Below are 25,286 nucleotides of genomic sequence, written 5' to 3' on the forward strand. Positions count from 1 at the left end.
GACATGCCTGATATGTTAAACTGCACAATAAAACTATTCGCAGACGACACTAAACTTTCAGCGAAAATATCATCACTAGAGGACCGGCATAATCTACAAGACAACATTACCAGCATGTGTGAGTGGACCCAAACTTGGCTAATGCAACTGAACACAACAAAATGTAAGCACCTGGAAATAGGACGAAGTCAAGGAGACCACGAATACAGACTAACCAAAGATGGAACCGAGACAACGATAACAAGAGTGGAATCCGAGAAGGACCTAGGTGTTCACATAGACAACCAACTAAAATTCAGTACCAATGCAAACTCAGCAGCAGCAAAATCAAACAGGATGCTTGGCATAGTTTTTAGGACCTTTACGTATATGAGCCCGGAAATGTTCCTAACCTTATACAAGACCATTATTCGGCCTCATCTGGAATATGCAACGCCAGTCTCGTCACCAATACTTATTCGTGACAAAACCATCATTGAAAATGTCCAAAGACGTGCAACCAAAAGGGTACCAACTTTTAAAAATCTACCCTATGAGGAGCGACTTAGGCTACTTGGATTACCGACCTTGGAATATAGAAGGGAACGTGCCGACCTAATTCAAACATACAAAATTCTAAATAACATCGATGTCCTAGACAAAGAAAAACTATTCACGGAAACAGGGAGAACTTTAACCAGGGGGCACTCCAGGAAACTCTACAAAAGACCATTTAGACTGTACAAATATGGTCAATTCTTCAGCAATAGAGTGGTGAATCTGTGGAACTCTTTAACAGACGAGGTAGTAAATTCCCCAACTCTAAACACCTTTAAGACTCGTCTTAACAACCACTGGAAGCAACACCCAGCCAAGTTCAAACCATCTTTTTATTAGACACTGTGTGACATTCTGATATGAACAGTGATACTGATAGTAGTGTGAACAGTGTATTTTAACCATACTTTTAACTATATAGGAGAGGAACTTTACTGGGAGATACGTAACTCCATATCAAACTTACTACGCGTTAATGAAATAACGTTTGTAAATAGCAACTAGAAGTCAATAGTACGCGAAAGTACGTTATACTATTAAGTAGAGAAGAAGATACATCTATACAAGCCCCGGCTTACCATTGATGTCAACTGAGCGAAACTGAGCGAAAGAATGACCACGGACGACAGACGGTTAAAATGGCGCACTAACTGAAGATTTGGACAATAATTAGGCTTTTTTAACCTGGAAGCCAAACAAAGTACAGACCCTTATGATGCTTTAATTCATTAATCACTCACCAGTGGTAGAAGGGCAAACTAATAAAAATTCTTATGAAAAGTTAATATACAATTTGCATGATTCTCAGCTTATAAAATGGTGATGACCTAAGAGTAAGCAAAGAGAAATGCATGAAGGCTTGTAGTCTTCATTATGTCGGACATTTGGTTAGATTATTGTTCATCTACTTATAAGTATTAGGACAGGACAACCAGTATTCATAAGGAAAACTTCTACTATAATGGTTAAAATCCAAAGGAAATTTTAATTCACATATTCCAATTTTACACCATAGCAATAAATAAGAAGTCGTTGTCACCATATTAACACATACATCTGTCTATTGTTTTTACCCACGAAGCATCATTCAAGATAGGTGCCGAGACGGTAACCCGCAACTTAATTTCACAAAAACTGCCATCTGAGGCCGTCTACATTTCTAATAGCGGTCACTTTCGCATCGTTATGTTACATAATTGTCTTCACATAGAGCATGCACCCCATCACTTAGTTTTCATCACTAGTTGAATATATCATTTGACATAGAAAACTCTGTAGAAGTCTTACTGCACACCACTCCCTGACATCGGGTCAGAATCGACGAGAACTTCAGGATCGATCAGTCTGATGTCGTCAAATGTAGTTAGATCAAACAACAGGATCTATGTAAAATAAGAAAAACAATATCAAACAAGGTCAAAAACAGAAAAAAATAAAGCTACAGGCCTCACATGTTACAAACATTGTTTTTATCGTTTTACTTTTGAGGTCTTGAACATGGGTAAACGTAATTTATTTGAACAAACTTGGTAGTCTGTCATTGCAGTATGTTACTGGCTAAATGCCATCACCCTGGACCGCTTGGTCAAACATTTGACCCCTGTGACGACATTGAAAGTGGGTCAAGTTCATTCATTCGAACAAACTTGGTAGCAATTTATTCTAGCACCAATATCAATATACTGGGTCTTTTTGCTATTGAGAAGATTTTTGACAATTTTTAAAAAGATCTTACCCCGGTAACCTTTAAAATTGGTCAAGGTTTTTCATTTGAACAACTTTGTAACCATTTATCTCTGCATGCTACTCTCCAGATCTCATCACCCTGGGCAATTGGCTGATGCAGAAGAAGCTGTTTGAGATTTTTTGATCATTTGACCACAGTGACTTTGAAAGGGGTCAAGATCATTTATTTGAACAAACTTGGTAGCAATTTACCCCAGCATGCTACTCGCCAGAAATTGAGAAGGAGTCGTTTAAGTTTAGTTTTTTTAACTTGACTCTAATGATAATGAAAGTGGATCAAGGTCATTCAGTTGAACAAAAATGTAGCCCTTCATTCCAGCAAGGTCAAATGTCACCAAACCCTCCAGTCATTATCGTAGAAAATACATATATACGCTTCAAAAGAATATGACTTTCCAACTTTTTTTCGCAAATCAATCTTGCATGAAAACATTAACTGGTCAAAAACTCCCCGTGCCGATGGAAACTCACAAAGAACCATCACACCAATACGCATTGTCAAAATGTGTCGCACGTCTAGCTGCAAAACAAGCAGAGAAGCCGGAGCCCCGTGTAACGACCACCCGGTAAGTGAATCAGGAGTCCCCGTGTAACGACCACCCGGGAAGTGAATCAGGAGTCCCCGTGTAACGACCATTCGGGAAGTGAATCAGGAGTCCCCGTGAAACGACCACTCGGTCAGTGAATCAGGAGCCCCCGTGCAACGACCACTCGGGAATCAGGAGGCCCCGTGTAACTCCCACTCGGTAAGTGAATCAGGAGTCCCCGTGTAACGACCATTCGGGAAGTGAATCAGGAGTCCCCGTGTAACGACCACTCGGTCAGTGAATCAGGAGCCCCCGTGTAGCGACCACTCGGGAATCAGGAGGCCCCGTGTAACGAGCACTCGGGATGACGATTGGATACGGCTGCTGCCGCGAGGACACTGCTCGGACATTGTGTATCTGCCCTAACTATCCAAACCGCTTGAAAGTGACCAGATGAACAGTACGGCGCTCTAACACTGGACACATCTGGACACGCCATCTTCGTACTATTTGTATTAACCTGGCCCATACCAACCCTTAGTGGGCGTTACGAGGGTCATTCAATATATTCTGTCACTAGTATCAGGAATCACAAGTATGTTTTATATATATTTTTCATCTTTCTATTGCACTACCCAGATAATTCCTAGAGATATACAATTTCCCAGATAACATTTTATTTAGAAAAGGAAAAAAGGAAGAAGTCACAGGGACTTACACCTGGTGAATAAGATGGGTGGTTAATATGCGCTACAGTCTTGCTTAAAAAACACACGTATAATATTGCTCTTGTAGGATGAGGCATTGTCGTAAATAAGCTGGATGCGATTCAAACCTTTTCTTGTTATTCATGTAGAATCTTTTGACAGACTTCAGTGCTTTGTCTCTTTGCAGTGATGGTTTCCCCTTCATTGCACGATATCTGAATCAAAGGCCCACTAGAATTGGAACAAATGGCATACAAAACGTTCTTGCCGCTTTTTATACGTCTTGATCACTGGTTTTTCTTGATTTCGCACACACTGCTTGTTATAAAAGCGACTCTGGGGTTAAAAGTAATACACCTAGGTCTCTTTAATTTCAAGCACTTAGTCAGAATGTGATGAGTGCACTGCCTTCTGAAGTGCTAACCATATGAAAACAGTATACCGGCTATCTCAGAGACAGTATACAGGCTATCTCAGAGACAGTATACCGGCTATGTCAGAGACAGTATACCGGCTATCTCAGAGACAGTATACCGGCTATGTCAGAGACAATATACCGGCTATCTCAGAGACAGTATACCGGCTATCTCAGAGACAGTATACCGGCTATCTCAGAGACAGTATACCGGCTATCTCAGAGACAGTTTACCAGCTATCTCAGAGACAGTATAATGACTATCTCAGAGACAGTATACCGACTATGTCAGAGACAGTATACCGACTATCTCAGAGACATTATACCGGCTATCTCAGAGACAGTATACCGGCTATGTCAGAGACAATATACCGGCTATCTCAGAGACAGTATACCGGCTAGCTCAGAGACAGTATACCGACTATATCAGAGACAGTATACCGGCTATCTCAGAGACAGTATTATCGGTACACAACTCTGCATATATCGACTATCTTAGAGACAGTATACCGACTATCTCAGAGATAGTATACCGGCTATCTCAGAGACAGTATACCGGCTATCTCAGAGACAGTTTACCGGCTTTCTCAGAGACAGTATACCGGCTAGCTCAGAGACAGTATACCGACTATATCAGAGACAGTATACCGACTATCTCAGAGACAGTATATCGACTATCTCGGGGACAGTATACCGACCATCGTCCTTATTGATTGCAACAATAGGCCTGGCCATGTGTCCTCTTTGATGCCAACTTTACCCTTCTCTATTTCACCCACTTGAAAACAGTTGTCAATATGACAGCAGAGTTGTTTTTATGCTGCACAAATCTGCATGTATCTGTTTAGCGGTATCGGTACACAACTCTGCATACGTCTTTTTAGCGGTATCGGTACACAACTCTGCATACGTCTGTTTGGCGGTATCGGTACACAACTCTGCATATATCTGTTTAGCGGTATCGGTACACAACGCTGCATACGTCTGTTTAGCGGTATCGGGACACAACTCTGCATATGTCTGTTTAGCGGTATCGATACACAACTCTGCATATGTCTGTTTAGAGGTATCGGTACACAACTCTGCAGTTGTCTGTTTAGCGGTATCGGTACACAACTCTGCAAATGTCTGTTTAGCGGTATCGGTACACAACTCTGCATATGCCTGTTTAGCGGTATCGGTACACAACGCTGCATATGTCTGTTTAGCGGTATCGCTACACAACTCTGCATATGTCTGTTTAGCGGTATCTGTACACAACTCTAGCTGCATGTATCTGTTTAGCGGTATCGGTACACAACTCTGCATATGTCGGTTTATAGGGATCTGTACACAAATCTGCATATGTCTGTTTACCGGTATCTGTACACAACTCTAGCTGCATGTATCTGTTTAGCGGTATCGGTACACAACTCTGCATACGTCTGTTTGGCGGTATCTGTACAGCATATCGTGCTTAAATAAAAGCGCGCATTTCAGATTTAGTCTCAACCTTCATTTTAGCGTTCAAAAGTAGCCATTATAGTCACGAGTGCATATCATTCACGATGTATAACTTGTTCGATGCTTTCAACGTTTTGCACGTGCATTGTTCTTTAAATGGTTTTACAGTCAGCCAAGGCACTAAACTATTGTATTGCTTGTTTGACGGGAGGTGTGTAGTTACAGAACTTGAATAGTCCTCGTATGTGATCGGAATAAAGTTATTTTCGCAGATGAATCGAGATAATGGACACTGTTATTCTCCGGATGAATCCAGACTCTGCTTGTTATGTGATAAAGGGGGGCATCTAGTCTGGAGACGTCGGTTAGAACTTTTTGGATGAGGAGGTATGATGTGATTACCTGGCTGGTGTACATGAAGGAAGCCGTACCAGCCTTCTTGTTGTTTGTGGCTATTTTAGTAAAGAACATTATCTAAACGGATTTTTTCAGGCTGGCAATACTCTCGCTTTTAGAACGTTATGGCTCTGGTGCTATTTTTCAAGAAGAAATCACGCCAGCGCATGTCATTCGCGTCAGCAGAACTTTTCTGCAGAAAGTAATGTTCAACTGTTGCGGGATTGACCGACATCACACTGACCAATGATTTAGTTTATGTGATCGAACTTCATTGCTGTCCTACGTGCACATTTCGGTCATACACGGTACAAAATGTTTGAGTTGAAAAAGTCGACTTACTCGGCTCTGAAATCTAATAAAAGCTGTTAATGATTGAAGTATGGCAAATCCACAAGTTCTCGATGAATACAAGAAAGTTTCGGATATTCGCACAGTCTTGTTTATATACAATACCAGACATTCCGGTTAATAGACAACACCATATATAACATTCCGCTTTATAGACAACACCAGATATAACAGTCCGGTTTATAGACAACAGCAGCTATCACATTCCGGTTTATAAACAACACCATGCATTACAGTCCGGTTTATAGAGAACACCAGATATATAATTCTGGTTTATAGACAACATCGGACATTATAGTCCGGAATGTAAACAACAAAAGACATTACAGTCCGGTATGTAAACAACACCAGACATTACATTCCGGTTAATAGTTGACATCAGACATTCAACAACGGTTTATAGACAACATCAGACATAGGCATTTTGTATCCTTACAACCTACCTGGTCGTACACAGATACCTTCCTTCCTTCTAGTGACGACACACCGGTCTCCACCAGAGCAGAAGTTCGGGGAACACGGGTCCCTCAGTGCCTGTTCCAAATATAGAATAGTTGTCAATTATAGGCTTTTATGATCTTTATTCAATTCAATATTACACATAAGAGAGATATTAACTGAAAAATATATATTATAGAATTATTGATTTTGTGATGGTGAATATGATGTTAACATGTGAGAGTATTGATGTTCATGTCACACCATACTCACATTTAGATATTGATATCCTATATAAAATAGGAGATATCTTATATCGTCTCATTTCATTTCTGTATAAGATATCTCATAAAGTATACAAAAGATATCATGTAATATGCAAGGTAGCTCATATACGACATATTAAAGATAGTTTATATAAAGTTATGAAGGGAACGATATTGCTTCTTGCATAAAAGTTAAGTTGGCTTGCCGTAGATATATTCTTTAGCAATATATTTTTACCATTACGATCAATAACTCGATGATTTTGTTGCTCTTCTATTCTGAACCCGTTACAAAGTAACTAAACCTACAACCGTAGCTAAGTGACCTACTATTCTGTACCCGATACCTAGTAAACAAACATACAACTGTAGCTAAGTGACCTACTATTCTGTACCCGTTACCTACTAAACAAACATACAACTGTAGCTAAGTGACCTACTATTCTGTACCCGTTACCTAGTAAACAAACATACAACTGTAGCTAAGTGACCTACTATTCTGTACCCGTTACCTAGTAAACAAACATACAACTGTAGCTAAGTGACCTACTATTCTGTACCCGTTACCTAGTAAACAAACATACAACTGTAGCTAAGTGACCTACTATTCTGTACCCGTTACCTAGTAAACAAACATACAACTGTAGCTAAGTGACCTACTATTCTGTACCCGTTACCTAGTAAATAAACATACAACTGTAGCTAAGTGACCTACTATTCTGTACCCGTTACCTAGTAACTAAACATACAACTGTAGCTAAGTGACCTACTATTCTGTACCCGTTACCTAGTAACTAAACCTACAACTGTAGCTAAGTGACCTACTATTCTGTACCCGTTACCTAGTAACTAAACATACAACTGTAGCTAAGTGACCTACTATTCTGTACCCGTTACCTAGTAACTAAACATACAACTGTAGCTAAGTGACCTACTATTCTGTACCCGTTACCTAGTAACTAAACATACAACTGTAGCTAAGTGACCTACTATTCTGTACCCGTTACCTAGTAACTAAACATACAACTGTAGCTAAGTGACCTACTATTCTGTACCCGTTACCTAGTAACTAAACATACAACTGTAGCTAAGTGACCTACTATTCTGTACCCGTTACCTAGTAACTAAACATACAACTGTAGCTAAGTGACCTACTATTCTGTACCCGTTACCTAGTAACTAAACATACAACTGTAGCTAAGTGACCTACTATTCTGTACCCGTTACCTAGTAACTAAACATACAACTGTAGCTAAGTGACCTACTATTCTGTACCCGTTACCTAGTAACTAAACATACAACTGTAGCTAAGTGACCTACTATTCTGTACCCGTTACCTAGTAACTAAACATACAACTGTAGCTAAGTGACCTACTATTCTGTACCCGTTACCTAGTAACTAAACATACAACTGTAGCTAAGTGACCTACTATTCTGTACCCGTTACCTAGTAACTAAACATACAACTGTAGCTAAGTGACCTACTATTCTGTACCCGTTACCTAGTAACTAAACATACAACTGTAGCTAAGTGACCTACTATTCTGTACCCGTTACCTAGTAACTAAACATACAACTGTAGCTAAGTGACCTACTATTCTGTACCCGTTACCTAGTAACTAAACATACAACTGTAGCTAAGTGACCTACTATTCTGTACCCGTTACCTAGTAACTAAACATACAACTGTAGCTAAGTGATCTACTATTCTGTACCCGTTATCTAGTAACTAAACATACAAATGTAGCTAAGTGACCTACTATTCTGTAACCAGTTACCTAGTAAATAAACATACAAATGTATCTAAGTGACCTACTAGTCTGTACCCGTTACCTAGTAAACAAACATAAAACTGTAGCTAAGTGACCTACTATTCTGTATCCGTTACCTAGTAAGTAAACCTACAACAGTAGCTAAGTGACCTACTATTCTGTACCTGTTACCTAGTAACTAAACCTTCAACTGTAGCTAGGTGACCTACTATTCTGTAGCCGTTACCTAGTAAATACACATACAACAGTTACAAGATCACCAACTAGTCTGCACCCGTTACCTAGTAACTAAACCTACAAAAACTGTTGCTAAGTGACCTACTATTCTGTACCCGTCACCTAGTAAATAAACATACAACTGTAGCTAAGTGACCTACTAATCTGTACCCGTTACCTAGTAACTAAACCTTCAACAACTGTAGCTAGGTGACCTACTATTCTGAACCCGTTACCTAGTAACTAAACCCTACAACTGAAGCTAAGTGACCTACTATTCTGTACCGGTTACCTAGTAACTAAACCTACAACTGTTGCTAACTGACCAACTAGTCTGTACCCGTTACCTAGTAACTAAACCTACAACAAATGTAGCTAAGTGACCTACTATTCAGAACCCATTACCTAGTAAATAAACCTACACCAACTGCAGCTAAGTGACCTACTATTCTGTACCCGTTACCTAGTAAATAAACATACAACTGTAGCTAAGTGACCTACTATTCTGTACCCGTTACCTAGTAACTAAACATACAACTGTAGCTAAGTGACCTACTATTCTGTACCCGTTACCTAGTAACTAAACATACAACTGTAGCTAAGTGACCTACTATTCTGTACCCGTTACCTAGTAACTAAACATACAACTGTAGCTAAGTGACCTACTATTCTGTACCCGTTACCTAGTAACTAAACATACAACTGTAGCTAAGTGACCTACTATTCTGTACCCGTTACCTAGTAACTAAACATACAACTGTAGCTAAGTGACCTACTATTCTGTACCCGTTACCTAGTAACTAAACATACAACTGTAGCTAAGTGACCTACTATTCTGTACCCGTTACCTAGTAACTAAACATACAACTGTAGCTAAGTGACCTACTATTCTGTACCCGTTACCTAGTAACTAAACATACAACTGTAGCTAAGTGACCTACTATTCTGTACCCGTTACCTAGTAACTAAACATACAACTGTAGCTAAGTGACCTACTATTCTGTACCCGTTACCTAGTAACTAAACATACAACTGTAGCTAAGTGACCTACTATTCTGTACCCGTTACCTAGTAACTAAACATACAACTGTAGCTAAGTGACCTACTATTCTGTACCCGTTACCTAGTAACTAAACATACAACTGTAGCTAAGTGACCTACTATTCTGTACCCGTTACCTAGTAACTAAACATACAACTGTAGCTAAGTGACCTACTATTCTGTACCCGTTACCTAGTAACTAAACATACAACTGTAGCTAAGTGACCTACTATTCTGTACCCGTTACCTAGTAACTAAACATACAACTGTAGCTAAGTGACCTACTATTCTGTACCCGTTACCTAGTAACTAAACATACAACTGTAGCTAAGTGACCTACTATTCTGTACCCGTTACCTAGTAACTAAACATACAACTGTAGCTAAGTGACCTACTATTCTGTACCCGTTACCTAGTAACTAAACATACAACTGTAGCTAAGTGACCTACTATTCTGTACCCGTTACCTAGTAACTAAACATACAACTGTAGCTAAGTGACCTACTATTCTGTACCCGTTACCTAGTAACTAAACATACAACTGTAGCTAAGTGACCTACTATTCTGTACCCGTTACCTAGTAACTAAACATACAACTGTAGCTAAGTGACCTACTATTCTGTACCCGTTACCTAGTAACTAAACATACAACTGTAGCTAAGTGACCTACTATTCTGTACCCGTTACCTAGTAACTAAACATACAACTGTAGCTAAGTGACCTACTATTCTGTACCCGTTACCTAGTAACTAAACATACAACTGTAGCTAAGTGACCTACTATTCTGTACCCGTTACCTAGTAACTAAACATACAACTGTAGCTAAGTGACCTACTATTCTGTACCCGTTACCTAGTAGCTAAACATACAACTGTAGCTAAGTGACCTACTATTCTGTACCCGTTACCTAGTAACTAAACATACAACTGTAGCTAAGTGACCTACTATTCTGTACCCGTTACCTAGTAACTAAACATACAACTGTAGCTAAGTGACCTACTATTCTGTACCCGTTACCTAGTAACTAAACATACAACTGTAGCTAAGTGACCTACTATTCTGTACCCGTTACCTAGTAACTAAACATACAACTGTAGCTAAGTGACCTACTATTCTGTACCCGTTACCTAGTAACTAAACATACAACTGTAGCTAAGTGATCTACTATTCTGTACCCGTTACCTAATAAATAAACATACAACTGTAGCTAAGTGACCTACTATTCTGTAGCCGTTACCTAGTAAATAAACCTACAACTGTAACTAAGTGACCTACTATAATGTACCCGTTACCTAGTAAATAAACCTACAACTGTAGCTAAGTGACTTACTGTTCTGTAACCCGTTACCTAGTAAATAAACATACAACTGTAGCTAAGTGACCTACTATTCTGAACCCGTTACCTAGTAACTAAACATACAACTGTAGCTAAGTGACCTACTATTCTGTACCCGTTACCTAGTAAACAAACATACAACTGTAGCTAAGTGACCTACTATTCTGTACCCGTTATAGGTTATATACCCGGTAACTAAACCTACATGTGACGAGGTGACTTAATTTCTTCAACTAAGAAGTTACCTATTACACCACACCTGTTATTTAGTAACAACACTAGTTACCTATTACACCGCACCTGTTACTTAGTAACAACACTAGTAGCCAAGCGCTCATGCTTACCGGTGTCTGGTTTTGAGTGTTACTAAATGCCCCGCAATAGTGAGCGAGTGACGTCACGGTTGATATACTTGTGATAAAGTTGCTCGAGGCTGACCTGAGGGAGGAGGAACTAAGACCGAGGCTACACTGCAGCGTGTCAGTGTTAAAGGTAACCCGGTCACAGTGTATCCCGTACCTCTCACACCTTCGGAGACACATGGACATACCAGCGAAATCTAGTGTTTCAATAACCGGCGAAATTACTCTGACACCTGCTCTAAACTCGACACCATTGTACCATACACTAGTCACCGGCGGCGCACTGGTTTCCGGTGCACTAGTCACTGGTGGTGTACTGCCTTCCGGTGCACTAGTCACTGGTGGCGCACTGGTTTCCGGTGCACTAGTCACTGGTGGTGTACTGGCTTCCGGTGCACTAGTCACTGGTGGTGCACTTGATTCCGCTGTACTAGTCACTGGTGGTGCACTGGTTTCCGGGACACTATCCACCGGTGGCATTTCTGTAGGTGGTATTACTGGTACACTAGCCACCGGTGGCGCACTGGTTTCCGCTGTACTAGTCACTGGTGGTGCACTTGTTTCCGGTACACTATCTACCGGTGGCATTTCTAGTGTCGGCGTAACTGGTACGCTAGCCACCGGTGGTGCACTGGTTTCAGCTATACTAGTCACTGGTGGTACACTAGTTTCCGGTACACTATCCACCGATGGCATTATTGGTTCATTATTCAACGGTGGCGCACTGGTTTCCACTGTACTAGTCACTTGTGATTTACTGGTTTCCGGTACACTTTCCACCGTTGGCATTTCTGTTGGTGGCAGTACTGGTGCACTCTCAACCGGTGTCGTAATGGTTTCCGCTGTACTAATCACTGGTGGCGCATTGGTTTCCAGGGCACTATTAACCGTTGGCATTTCTGTTGGTGGAATTACTGGTGCACTCTCAACCCGTGTCGTACTGATTTCCGCTGTCCTAGTCACTGGTGGTGCAGTGGTTTCCGCTGTAGTAGTCACTAGTGGTGCACTGGTTTCCGGTGCACTAGTCACTGGTGGTGCACTGGTTTCCGCTGTAGTAGTCACTGGTGGCGCACTGGTTCCCGCTGCACTAGTCACTGGTGGTGCACTGGTTTCCGGTACACTTTCCACCGTTGGCATTTTTGTTGGTGGCATTACTGGTGCATTCTCAACCGGTGTCGTACTGGTTTCCGCTGTACTAGTCACTGGTGGTGCACTGGTTTCCGCTGTACTAGTCACTGGTGATGTACTGGTTTCCGGTACACTTTCCACCGTTGGCATTTCTGTTGGAAGCATTACTGGTGCACTCTCAACCGGTGTCGTACTGGTTTCCGCTGTACTAGTCACTGGTGGTGCACTGGTTCCCGCTGTAGTAGTCACTGGTGGCGCACTGGTTCCCGCTGTACTAGTCACTGGTGATGTACTGGTTTCCGGTACACTATCCACCGGTGGCATTTCTGGTGGTGGCATTACTGGTATCCTATAGCTACTCCCCATTACGTGGAATATACAGGACATCCACCCGAATACTAACACTTCCATATACATCGTGCAATAAGACGACGTTGTGATGGAGGAACCGTAGCATGTGACATACAGAGGAATCCTTTACAGCGGATAGTATTCACCGGTTGCGTTTGTTAAGAACACATTTAATTAAAAATTATTGATATCAAGGAATAAGAATACCAACCACGTACAACTCAGGCCGTGTAATAATTAAAGTGGAGAACCATTGTCATACAGACGTGCGAGCAACATCAATATTCTTACTTCAGCCACTTCATAAACAATATCTATGCGGTTACTACTCGACATATAGGACTTTTTTGGTTTGCTATGTGGGCAAGAATATTGTCACAAGTAATTGAATTACACTCAATTTTTGAAACGTTTCAATAAAACATAAGGTATGATTGTATTAACAATAAGTGAAGCAGTAATTTATACTAGTTCCTGATAGAAGCCATTGATTGTAATGTTAACTATTGACGTCATCGCCGAGAAAACACATTTTTACTTTATATTGATAGCTGATATGATTTGAATAGCTCGAAATACAGGGACCTGATAATTTGTTACAGCTATATTTGGACCTAAACTAATGTGTTCAGAGTAATTTTGCATGGTTTAGGGGTTTAGATCGACTTTGGTAAAAATGACACCCCCAATTATCATGGGTGTCATGTTGACGGAAAGTCGATCTAAACCACTAAAACATGCAAAATTACTCTGAACGCCTTAGTTTAGGTCCAACCATAGCTGTAACAAATGCTCAGGTGTATGTGGCTCGTACCATAAATACCTATAGACTCGCTCCTGTTTCGTTTATAGTTTCCGCTTTATCAGTGTTATGTGAACGAGGTTCACTCGAACTGTAACGATGTACCAGCTCTAGGGATGTACCGTCGGAATGTTCTTAACGCTGTGGTACAGCGTTCATAGCAGGTTGTATAAACGAAGTATGTGTCTCTTCCAAAGCTAGAAGTTAATCATCAAACATAATATACTCCTGAAGAATGGGTTAACCAACTTTCCCCCACAACCACTACAGGTTTCCTCACTTCCGACTCATTGGATAAACGTGCCAGGAGTTGGTAAACATTTTGCTTAGCCACTAGTGGGTAACACCCTGGACGTAAAATTGTTGGTTAATCTTCTTATTATGACATTAAGTAACAATGCGTTGCGACGTCATCTTTAATTATGACGTCATAGTTCCTGGCAATTGATTCCCCGATCGGAAACGGAAATAATGTAATTCCAAGAAAAAGGTCCTTTTTTAGATGTAATAGCCGAACGTTGTTGGAGAAATAGGTCCCCTTACTCGTGGTGGATGATTATCATTTATAAACAACTCTCGTGAGTAAATTTTTCCTCGAATTGTTAAAGGCACTCGGTTAACCTCGTGTCTTTGTGCAAATTGAAAATTAACTAACTCCAGTAACGTAAACATGATAACCACTACCACTCGCCTGTGTTTTTCAGATTAGGCCGTCAGCTTATTAACATACTCCGAAGTAAGCCCCACGGTAAATAACGATTTTAGATTACGTATACTAAGGTAATGCGCAATGCTAATAACGTCGTTAAAATACCGCCAGCGAGTTAACATCTATACTAAGGTAAGGCGCAATGCTAATAACGTCGTTAAAATACCGCGCAAGCCGCAATGCTAATAACGTCGTTAAAATACCGCCAGCTAGTTAACATATATACTAGGGTAAGGCGCAATGCTAAAAACGTCTTTAAAATACCGCCATCTAGTTAACATATATACTAGGGTAAGGCGCAATGCTAATAACGTCGTTAAAAATACACCAGCTTGTTAACATATATACTAGGGTAAGGCGCAATGTTAATAACGTCGTTAAAATACCGCCAGCTAGTTAACATATATACTAGGGTAAGACGCAATGCTAATAACGTCGTTAAAATACCACCAGCTCGTTAACATATATACTAGGGTAAGTCGCAATGCTAATAACGTCGTTAAAATACCGCCAGTTAGTTAACATATAAACTAGGGTAAGGCGCAATGCTTATAACGTCGTTAAAATACCGCGCAAGCCGCAATGCTAATAACGTCGTTTAAATACCGTCATCTTGTTAACATAAAAACACAACTATTGCTTAATAGCGTGCTATATAGCAGATTGGTGGAATGGGGAAAATGGCGGAAAAATCAATCCAGGAGGGTTGAAGATTAAAAGTGTCGTCAAAATACCTTGCATCAAATAGTCTACATCGATATAATATCCGGTGATGCAATGCTGACATCTTGGGCGTTTTCTCTCGGTCAATTTTAGGAAGGTTATATAGTTAGGAGTGATTTTTACTCCTCATTATCTGTCCTTACGTAAACTGACCAACAGGAAACGCACACGTACCAGCTATCATCCAATTTCACACAAAAAACTGGTTGGTAAGGTAAGCAATATTTCGAATGTTATGAGATAAAAAATATACATGTTGCATCGTAATATTCAGATTCGGTTTATAACACCTTTGACAAGCCGACTCTCCTGTTTCCATTCCAATGATTATGATTATGGAATGTAATACTTTTTATTTTCAAGAATGGTTTGAAATTTACTGTGAAGCATGTACTCTTCTGACGTTTTCATGTAGAAATCGAATCCGCATGAAGGGGAAGTAACTGTTTTAGGCACCGAAATGTCGTATATCGTAATTGGAACTATTAGATTATTTTTTAATATAACATCAAGTTTAAACAATAAAATATTCTAAAAGACTGTTATGAGTGAGTATTTTGTATTAAGAATGTCGGCGTAATCGGCGGGAAACATAAACAAAGAGCTGTCAATTTTTCATCCAACTGCGATAGCTACTTCTTCATCTGCCGAAATCTGTTTGTAAACATACACGAGAAAGGAGATACGATAGAAATGGGTAAGGTTAAGTTGAAAGTAGGGTTTAAAAGCCAAAAACAGCAAAATCGTCTTGAGATATTGTTTCGAAACTTGACAGCGAGACATCATGGTGCAGACGACACTTTCATGACTGCGTGAAAATGACGAGGGAAGATCAAATAGTGTAGCATACGATCATCAGTATATTTCTAGCGCTAGGCCGTTTACCACTGACATAATAATGGATGGTGATTTCAATGACCGAGAATTTGAGAAAGTCAAGAGTTGGAGAGAAGGCAGACGAGTGGTGGAGTTGGGGGTGCTGGCCGATGAACTGGCAGTCGGGTGGAGAGGATCATATAGATCCTGTATCGGAAAATAGACTAAATTAAACGACTAAACTTTCCTCCAGAAGTCTTTACTTAAGATACATGAACAGAATCCGTTAAGTCGGCTTGTCAAAGATGTTATAAACCGAATCTGAATATTACGATGCAACATGTATATTTTTTATCCCTTAACATTCGAAATATTGCTTACCTTACCAATCAGGTTTTTTTGTGTGTGAAATTGGATGATAGCTGGCATGTGTGTTTTTCCTGTTGGTCAGTTTAGTAAGGACAGATAATGAGGAGTAAAAATCACTCTTGACTATATATCCTTCCTAAAATTGACCGAGAGAATCACCGGATATTATATCGATGTAGACTATTTGTTGCAAGGTATTTTTCCGCCATTTTCCCCATTCCACCAATCTGCTATAATATATAGCACGCTATTAAGCTATAGTTGTGTTTTTATGTTAATAAGATGACGGTATTTTAACGACGTTATTAGCATTGCGCCTTACCCTAGTATATATGTTAACCAGCTGGCGGTATTTTTAACGACGTTATTAGCATTGCGCCTTACCCTAGTATATATGTTAACTATATAGCTAGCTGGTGGTATTTTTAACGACGTTATTAGCATTGCGCCTTACCCTAGTATATATGTTAACTAGCTGGCGGTATTTTTAACGACGTTATTAGCATTGCGCCTAACCCTAGCATATATGTTAACTAGCTGGTGGTATTTTTAACGACGTTATTAGCATTGCGCCTAACCCTAGTAATATGTTAACTAGCTGGAGGTATTTTTAACGACGTTCTTAGCATTGCGCCTTACCCTAGTATATATGTTAACTAGCTGGCGGTATTTTTAACGATGTTATTAACATTGCGTCTTACCCTAGTATATGTTAACATACGTGTGCTGTATTCTGTGACATTTCCAAAGCCCTTGATAGGGTTTGGCATAAAGGTCTTGTAGTGAAGTTGAAATCGTACGGAATTTCAGGTGAATTACTTATGTGGTTAGAAAATAATTGACTCAGAGACACCAAAAGGTATTTTTAAACAGTTCATATTCTTCTGTAGGTCTTATTGAGGTTCCGCAAGGCTCTATTCTTGGCCCACTTTTATTTCTTATGTTTATTAGCCCACCATCATCTGATGGTGGGCTATTCAAATCACCCTGCGTCCGTGGTCCGTGGTCCATGGTCGGTCTTTAAACAATTATTGTTATCGGTATTTCTCAGGAAGTACCAAAGGGATTTTTCTCAAATTTTATATGTAGGTTTCCCTTAGTCCCTTGCTGTGCAGTGCAACTTTTAAGACTGATCGGATAAACAACATGGCCGACAGGCAGCCATCTTTGATTTTGATAATGAAAGTTTGTTATCGCAATTTCTCGGGGAGTACCATAGGGATTTTTCTCAAATTTTATATGTAGGTTCCCCTTGTTCCCTTGTTGTGCAGCAGTGCCTGAAATGGACGGTCGCCAGATGTATTGTTTGTTTCGAATTCAATCGATATCGAAGAAGACTTAGATTTAGAATTTGATGGGAAAGTCTTAAACTTTACAGATAATCATACACATTTAGGGGTAACTTTTAATTCGAATGCAAAGTGGGGTATCATGTAAATGGAATTTACACTTCTGTTATGATTTATTTTTATGTCTTACGGAAACTGAAACACTTATTAAGTAGGGATGCTCTTTTATTAATTTACAAGACTTTTATTTTACCTGTTTTAGAATATGCTTGTGAGTTGTGGGACGGTTGCACTATTTTTGAATCGGAAAAAGTTAGAAAAAGCCCAACGTGAAGCTGCTCGCATTATATTAGGACTTCCTTCATATACCCCTATTTATTACGAAACTAGTCTTGAAACTTTATCTTATCGCAGAAAACGGAGGAAACTTCAACTATTGTATAAGATGCATAACAAATTAACTCCTGATTACTTCAATCACCTTTTGCCGAGAAAATAATCGTTACGTTTTACGTAACAATAATAACTATAGGGTTCCTCCTTTCAGACTATCTCTTACTAACTCTTCTTTTCTACCTTCTACTCTTCACTATTGGAATAACTTAGAAAATTCGGTTTGATCCCTACCATCTATTAATTCATTCAAATCCTGTTTAACATCAAATATTCAGTCAAGTCCACCTATTTACTTTAAAATCGGAAATCGTAAACTTAATATTTTGCATACTAAGCTCCGATACCAGTGCAGTTCCCTTAATTATGACCTTTTTAGAGTTAACCTTGTTGAGAGTGCATCTTGTAATTGTGGTCATCCTTGTGAGAGTGTCTTTCACTATTTTATGGAATGTCACCTTTTTACAAACGAAAGACGCATTTTGGTTCAAAATTTGATTAATTTGAATGTTGCGTTAAATTTAGAAATCCTTTTGTTTGGCAGTTCACAATTTTCCTTGAACCTTAACTCAAACATTTTTAGATCCGTGCAAAACTTTATTAAATCCAGCAAGAGATTTTGAGTTCAAATTGTAACAACAATTATATATATTTATTATTATTATTGTAATGTCATTTAAAATGTATATTGGGAAAAGGCGTTGATAAGTTGTTATAGCTTGTGCCTAATCCCTTGTCTAATTTTGGCAATAAATATGTTTAAACTAAAACTTTGCTACTAATCTATGTTTAATCAGTATCTTTTTTGGATGTCACCAGGTCGACATCTGTAGATCCGTTATCTTTCGTAAACTCGTTACAGCTATAACGAAACGTTACCCCGAATGAAAAAACGAAACTCAATTCTTTATCGATAGTGTAGTGGAAGTACAATATGGTAGGGTTCGTAATCAGATGAGAAGGTTGACGAGACAACGATACTACTGTGAAGTAGAAGTACAATATGGTAGAGTTCGTAATCAGATGAGAGGGTTGACGAGACAACGATTACACTGTAAAGTAGAAGTAAAATATGGTAGAGTTCGTAATCAGATGATAAGGTTGACGAGACAACGATACTACTGTGAAGTAGAAGTACAATATAGTAGAGTTCGTAATCAGATGAGAAGGTTGACGAGACAACGATACTACTGTAAAGTAGAGGCCAATTTTGGCTTGTATAAAGAGTCAGTGTTGGATTGTATATCTGAATGTAGGGATGATTGAATTAAATACAGAACAAACGACATTTTTTTCGCTAAACTATAATTTTATAAATGGTTAATAACGTTCATATTGAGAAATAAAATGAAGAAAAAACATCAATAAGTACATTATACAATCAATCGTATAAAACATTGACACATAAGTGAAATGAATACCATGAAATGCACAACAATTTTAAGATGAAATATAGCAGTGTAATTTAAAAACATTTGTTCTGTTATATATATGTATACATCAATGTTTTTAGAACAATCTTAATGAAACACTACAGTATATGGTACATGTGATGTCTCATACTTTTCGAACTTTAAATGATGTCTTTCATACTTAAACTTTCATTTTAGTTTTACAACTTAAAAAAAGTTCTGCAACTTTTCTTTAACACAATACAGATGATGTCTCTCATACTTAAACTTTAGTTTTAAAGAATATTTTAAACTTTCATCTAGTTTTACAACTTAAAATCATTTTAAACTTATTGAAACTCTCTTTTTAAACTTTTGTTTTCCTAATTGAAATTTATTTTTTCAGCTTAAAAGAATATTTTTATCTAGTTTTGATACTTATTGAAATTTTCTTTTAAAAACTTTGATTTGAAACATAAATTGTAGCAACATATACAAATGTACTCATCATGTATTTTTTATAATCAACATGTATCTATGAAGTCGCTTTAACTTTTAAACTCTGATTTATTTTTTCAATTTGAAATACATAATTATCATGTAATCTATATACATAGGAACATAGTTTTACAGTCATTTTTCCATTCATGACGACTTCTGTCTGTCTGTCTGTCAGTCTATTGGGTAAGACCCACCGATTGTCATCGACGGCACACAGACCCGACTTGTTGACGGCATAAACGTACAGTTGGTGTTTAACGCTTCTAATCGAATTCATTTTACACATTTTAAATTTGTTTTCAAAATAAACAGTTCCTGTACATTTCGTGTCTTAGATCGCGTCTGATGGTCGTCTTTGCAATGCCCTTAGCTACCTGTTTTTCTTTCATGGTGTTCCATAGAAAAGTGAGATTTTCTATTTCTATCCGTGTTCGCACGGCATAGACGTACGAGTACATTTTATTTCCTACAAACTCTGCAATGGGTTCGCTTCCCGTTTCGTCCTTGAAATACCCGGGTATCTTTTTGTTCTTTGTATCATGACAACGATGGTCGACCGGATAATTGGACAGATCTAACAGGTGTCTGTCCCGATACATGTCGTCGTAGACGTCTGAACGTGATACAAAAGACTGTCCGTGTCCGTCATGAGTAACTTTATTCCATCTCCATATCTCGGTTTTAGGTACTTGTAATAAAACTCGTACATGATACATTTCGACAGATCTAGAATGATCTGGCCTACATACACAGGTTTGTTCAATACTAGTTTGACTTTATCCTTCTGAATGGCTACCAAGTCTTCGTTAAAGATGGTGAATCTTTGAAAAGAAGGTCTTGCCACATACTTTTTGAAATGTTTATCCGTGTGTGCCAGCTTGTTTATCCGTGTGTGCCAGCTTGATATCGACTCTTGATCGCACGTTCTCCATCGTCTTATCGAACACGGCATTATTCATGAGTTTAAAGAAATCTTTCTCGAACTCGTTCTTACATGACGCTCTTTTGGACTTTTACGGGCGTAACCAAGGTTCTTTTGAATTCTAGGATTCTGTGAATTTTGGTGACTTTTAGACCCAATTCCACGTACAACTGTAGATTATATAATGACAGATGTATTTCGTCTTGTAATCAGTTTTTCTGTCTGAACACGCCCTTGTAATTTGTCATCGGTGTGTTTGGGGTTAGGATGTAAGGTTTTTGCTGTTTGCTGGTCGGTGACAATTCTTTGTCGTGGAGATTTTCGTGGAGTTCGTCTGGGTATTCTAGATCTGGTTCTAGTACGTACCCCAACTCTCCGTCTTGGGTGACTGGTTATGTCAAATGTTTGTGGGGTTTAATTTCAACCCATTGACACCCTCCCACGGGTAGCGATTCCGACATGGCCTCCCCGTACAAGTTATTGCAATCCGTATACACGATGTACGAGTGTGGTTGGGAGAGGTCGTACGTTTCTGGAATGTATAGATTGTTAGCTTGAGCGTATTTTTTAGAGATCATACTAACGCGTCCTCGTACCCCGTTTTCTAAGAAGAGATACATGTCTGGATCACTAATGAGTTCTAACCTCACTTCCGTCATGTTCAAGGCTGCACTCCAAGCCAGACCTGGATTAGTATAGAAGTGAGCTGCATCTAACCCGTAATATTCCAGGCACATGTTTCTGAAAAAGAAATATGTATATAGATTACATGATAATTATGTATTTCAAATTGAAAAAAAAAATAGAGTTTAAAAGTTAAAGCGACTTCATAGATACATGTTGATTATAAAAATTCGTGATGAGTACATTTGTATATAATGCTACAATTTATGTTTTAAAAAACATTGAAAGTTTAAGAAAAAAATATTTTAAAAATATTTTAAAAATATACAGTTTCAAAATCAAAGTTTTTAAAAGAAAATTTCAATAAGTATCAAAACTAGATAAAAATATTCTTTTAAGTTGTAAAACTAAATGAAAGTTTTGAATATTCTTTTAAGTTGTAAAACTAAATTTCAATTGGGGAAAAAAAGGTTTAAAAAGAAAGTTTCAATAAGTATCAAAACTAATTCAAAGTCTAAAATATTTTTTAAGTTGTTAAACTAAAAGAAAGTTTTAAATATTCATTTTAGTTGTAAAACTTAAAGTTAAAGTATGAGAGACAACATCTGTATTGTGTTAAAGAAAAGTTGCAGAAAATTGTTTCAAGTTGTAGACCTAAATTTGAAGTATGAGTGACATCAGTTAAAGGTTGAAAAGTATGAGAGACATCACGTGTACCATATACTTTAGTTTGATCTGAAATCAATAAGATCACATGTTTTTAAATAACACTGCTATGTGTCATTGTTGGGTATCCATTTCACTTATGTTTCAATGTTTTATGCGATTGATGTTGTGTATTCATTTTATTTCTCAATATGAATTAATAAAATTATAGTTTAGCGAAAAAAAATCGTTTGTTCTGTATTTAAGTCAATTCTCTTTACATTCAGATATACATTCCAACACCGACTTTTTCTACACTGCAAAATTAGCCTCTACTTCACAGAAGTATCTGTGAAGTCAACCTTCTCATCTGATTACGAACTCTACCATATTTTACTTCCACTACACTATCGATAAAGAAAAGAGTTTCGAATTTTTTTTATTCGGGGTAACGTTTCGTTATAGCTGTAAGGGGTTTACGAAAGATGACGGATCTACATATGTCGACCGCGTGACATCCAAAAAAGATCCTGATAAAACATAGATTAGTAGCACAGTACGATCTATCTCTTAAAATGACATCCCCGTTTGAATCAATGATTCATTTAGTCAAACGTTTTTGATACATATTTAGATAAACAAATTGGATGTGGAGGCTAAGGAGACATCGATACAATGATTCCATTTTGTAACTTGTAGTTGAAGTGGAGGTGGAGAAGAAGGTTGATAGAAGCCCGTGCCGACTGAGAAGTCGATTCCTCTGACTTTACGGACTGAGAAGTCGATTCCTCTGACTTTACGGACTGAAATAGTCGAAATCCTCAGGATTGTGCTTTACATCTACTCACGTCTGACTTTGATAATCAATCTTTTATCAATGTTTTAATTTTCATACAAATCAAAATACTCCATTTTTTAGTTCAGTGATGTTTTATTGTAATAATTATATTTTATTGTTTTTATAAATCAAAATACTCAGGGTGATGTGTATCCATTTTTAGTTCAGTGATGTTATAACTATAATGTGATAATTACTGTTTAAATATTTTTTTTATAAATAAAAACACTCAGGGTGATGTGTGTCCATTTTTAGTTTATTTTTTGTAATGTATCTTTAATGTTCTAATCAATTTGTTTTTCAATGTTTAAATATCTATGTTTTATTGAGATATTTTATTGTGATTACATTATTATTTATACCAATGTTCGCATATCTATATTTTACTGTGATTTTACCAATGCTTAAGATATATTTTAATTATACATATCAATCATATATCGGAAAAAGTTTGTGTTTTTTATTTACTGTACTAAATAAATGTTTAGCTTTGAAAACTGTTATTTCTTTATTATTCTAATGCAACTTTTAGGAATAGGGTCTGCTCATGCGATTCAGTGACATATATTTAAGGACTTCCAGTCCTTTAATAGTATTAGACAGTGACATATATTAAAGGACTCCCAGCCCTTTAATAGTATTAGACAGTGACATATATTGAAGGACTTCCAGTCCTTTAATAGTATTAGACGGTGACATATATTTAAGGACTTCCAGTCCTTTAATATTATTAGACAGTGACATATATTTAAGGACTTCCAGTCCTTTAATACTATTAGACAGTGACATATATTTAAGGACTTCCAGCCCTTTAATAGTATTAGACAGTGAAATATATTTAAGAACTTCCAGTCCTTTAATAGTATTAGACAGTGACATATATTTAAGGACTTCCAGCCCTTTAATAGTATTAGACAGTGACATATATTTAAGAACTTCCAGTCCTTTAATAGTATTAGACAGTGACATATATTAAAGGACTCCCAGCCCTTTAATAGTATTAGACAGTGACATATATTTAAGGACTTCCAGTCCTTTAATAGTATTAGTTACCTTGACAAACATTGACTGGTGCTGGTTTTCCCAATCCTCCTACATCCCATGTTTTGAAATGTAGCTTTTTACCAAATGGATGCCTTAGTTATGTATGATGTCGTGTGTATGCCGGAGTAAGTAGAACACTCGATGGTTAGACTATTGAAAATGGTTTACGCACTTGATTCAGTTAACAACTTTACCGTGTACTATATGAACGTTACTTTCTGAAGAATTCAGTCGTTATCATCTCTCAATTAGCAACAAAGTTGTCACCCTCTGTTGACTTTTGCGATTTGTTCTCACGAATAGCAATGTTACAAGGTTCATGTGATGAAAAAAATGGTATACACTGCATATCACATGTTTTCTTTATTAGATGTGTCTGTTGAAATGCCGTGCTGAAACAGCATTCTATTTACGGGTACTGCTGATTATAAAAACTATTCTTGTTCTCATGGGCTTGTTTTTTTTATTGCTTAACGTTCCATCAACAGCTAAGATGATTTGAGGACGGTCTTCCGGTAAAAGTGTTGGATACATTAACAACAAATCAACTCTGTTCATTATAACAATTTCTAGTATTGTATGGACTTTAATTTAAATAAAAGAAATGTCTTTTGACTCCCATCTCCATTTATCATAGCTACCAATCAAGTCATAGCCGATGCTTGAGTGATTGACGGTTATGATTGTACAGGCTTTGGACTGTCTGGCATATAATGTCAGGCTAGATTAGAGTCAACCGTCCGTCCGTCATCCGTCTCTCCTGTTAACCATACCGTATCAAAAGTTTTTCAACTCCTTCCTCATAGGGTACGTTCTTACTGAGACACGTCAGCTTCACCAACCGACGCGTCTCGCATACCATAGAGGGAGAAAGCATTTGCCTTCTCTCTATCCTCTCCACGAGGAAGTGGTGCTCCCTCTCATAAAAGGGAGTATTTACATGTATATCCTCTGTGTGTGTTGCCACACAGAGTTTGAGCTCTTTATGTGGCGCTGCATCCCATGCAGCCCTAATTTGTGAAGGAGCAAGATGACTAGTCGAATCCTTTCTAGACATTTAGGACGTGCTTCACCAACCATGTTGATCTAGAAAGTGAGTAGAATTGTGGCTGTGTATGTTATTTTAAACCTTAGTATCCTAAAGTATATAAGTATGGATACGGAATATTTACTCTTATCTTTTTTTTT

General features: G+C 38.1%; 1 protein-coding gene across 1 annotated transcript; it reads right to left on the reverse strand.

The window, feature by feature from the left end:
• Positions 1-1,533: 1,533 nt before the first annotated feature.
• On the reverse strand, positions 1,534-20,738 carry LOC110449467 (flocculation protein FLO11-like). Its single transcript, XM_021496345.1, has 4 exons — positions 20,605-20,738; positions 11,536-13,085; positions 6,566-6,656; positions 1,534-1,919 (listed from the first exon to the last, which is right to left on the reverse strand). The coding sequence occupies exons 1-4, from the start codon at positions 20,732-20,734 to the stop codon at positions 1,906-1,908; spliced, it is 1,785 nt and encodes a 594-aa protein (XP_021352020.1). The 5' UTR covers positions 20,735-20,738; the 3' UTR covers positions 1,534-1,905.
• Between the last annotated feature and the right edge of the window lie 4,548 nt (positions 20,739-25,286).

Source organism: Mizuhopecten yessoensis, unplaced genomic scaffold (assembly GCF_002113885.1).
Source record: "Mizuhopecten yessoensis strain PY_sf001 unplaced genomic scaffold, ASM211388v2 scaffold4623, whole genome shotgun sequence".
NCBI lineage: Eukaryota > Metazoa > Mollusca > Bivalvia > Pectinida > Pectinidae > Mizuhopecten > Mizuhopecten yessoensis.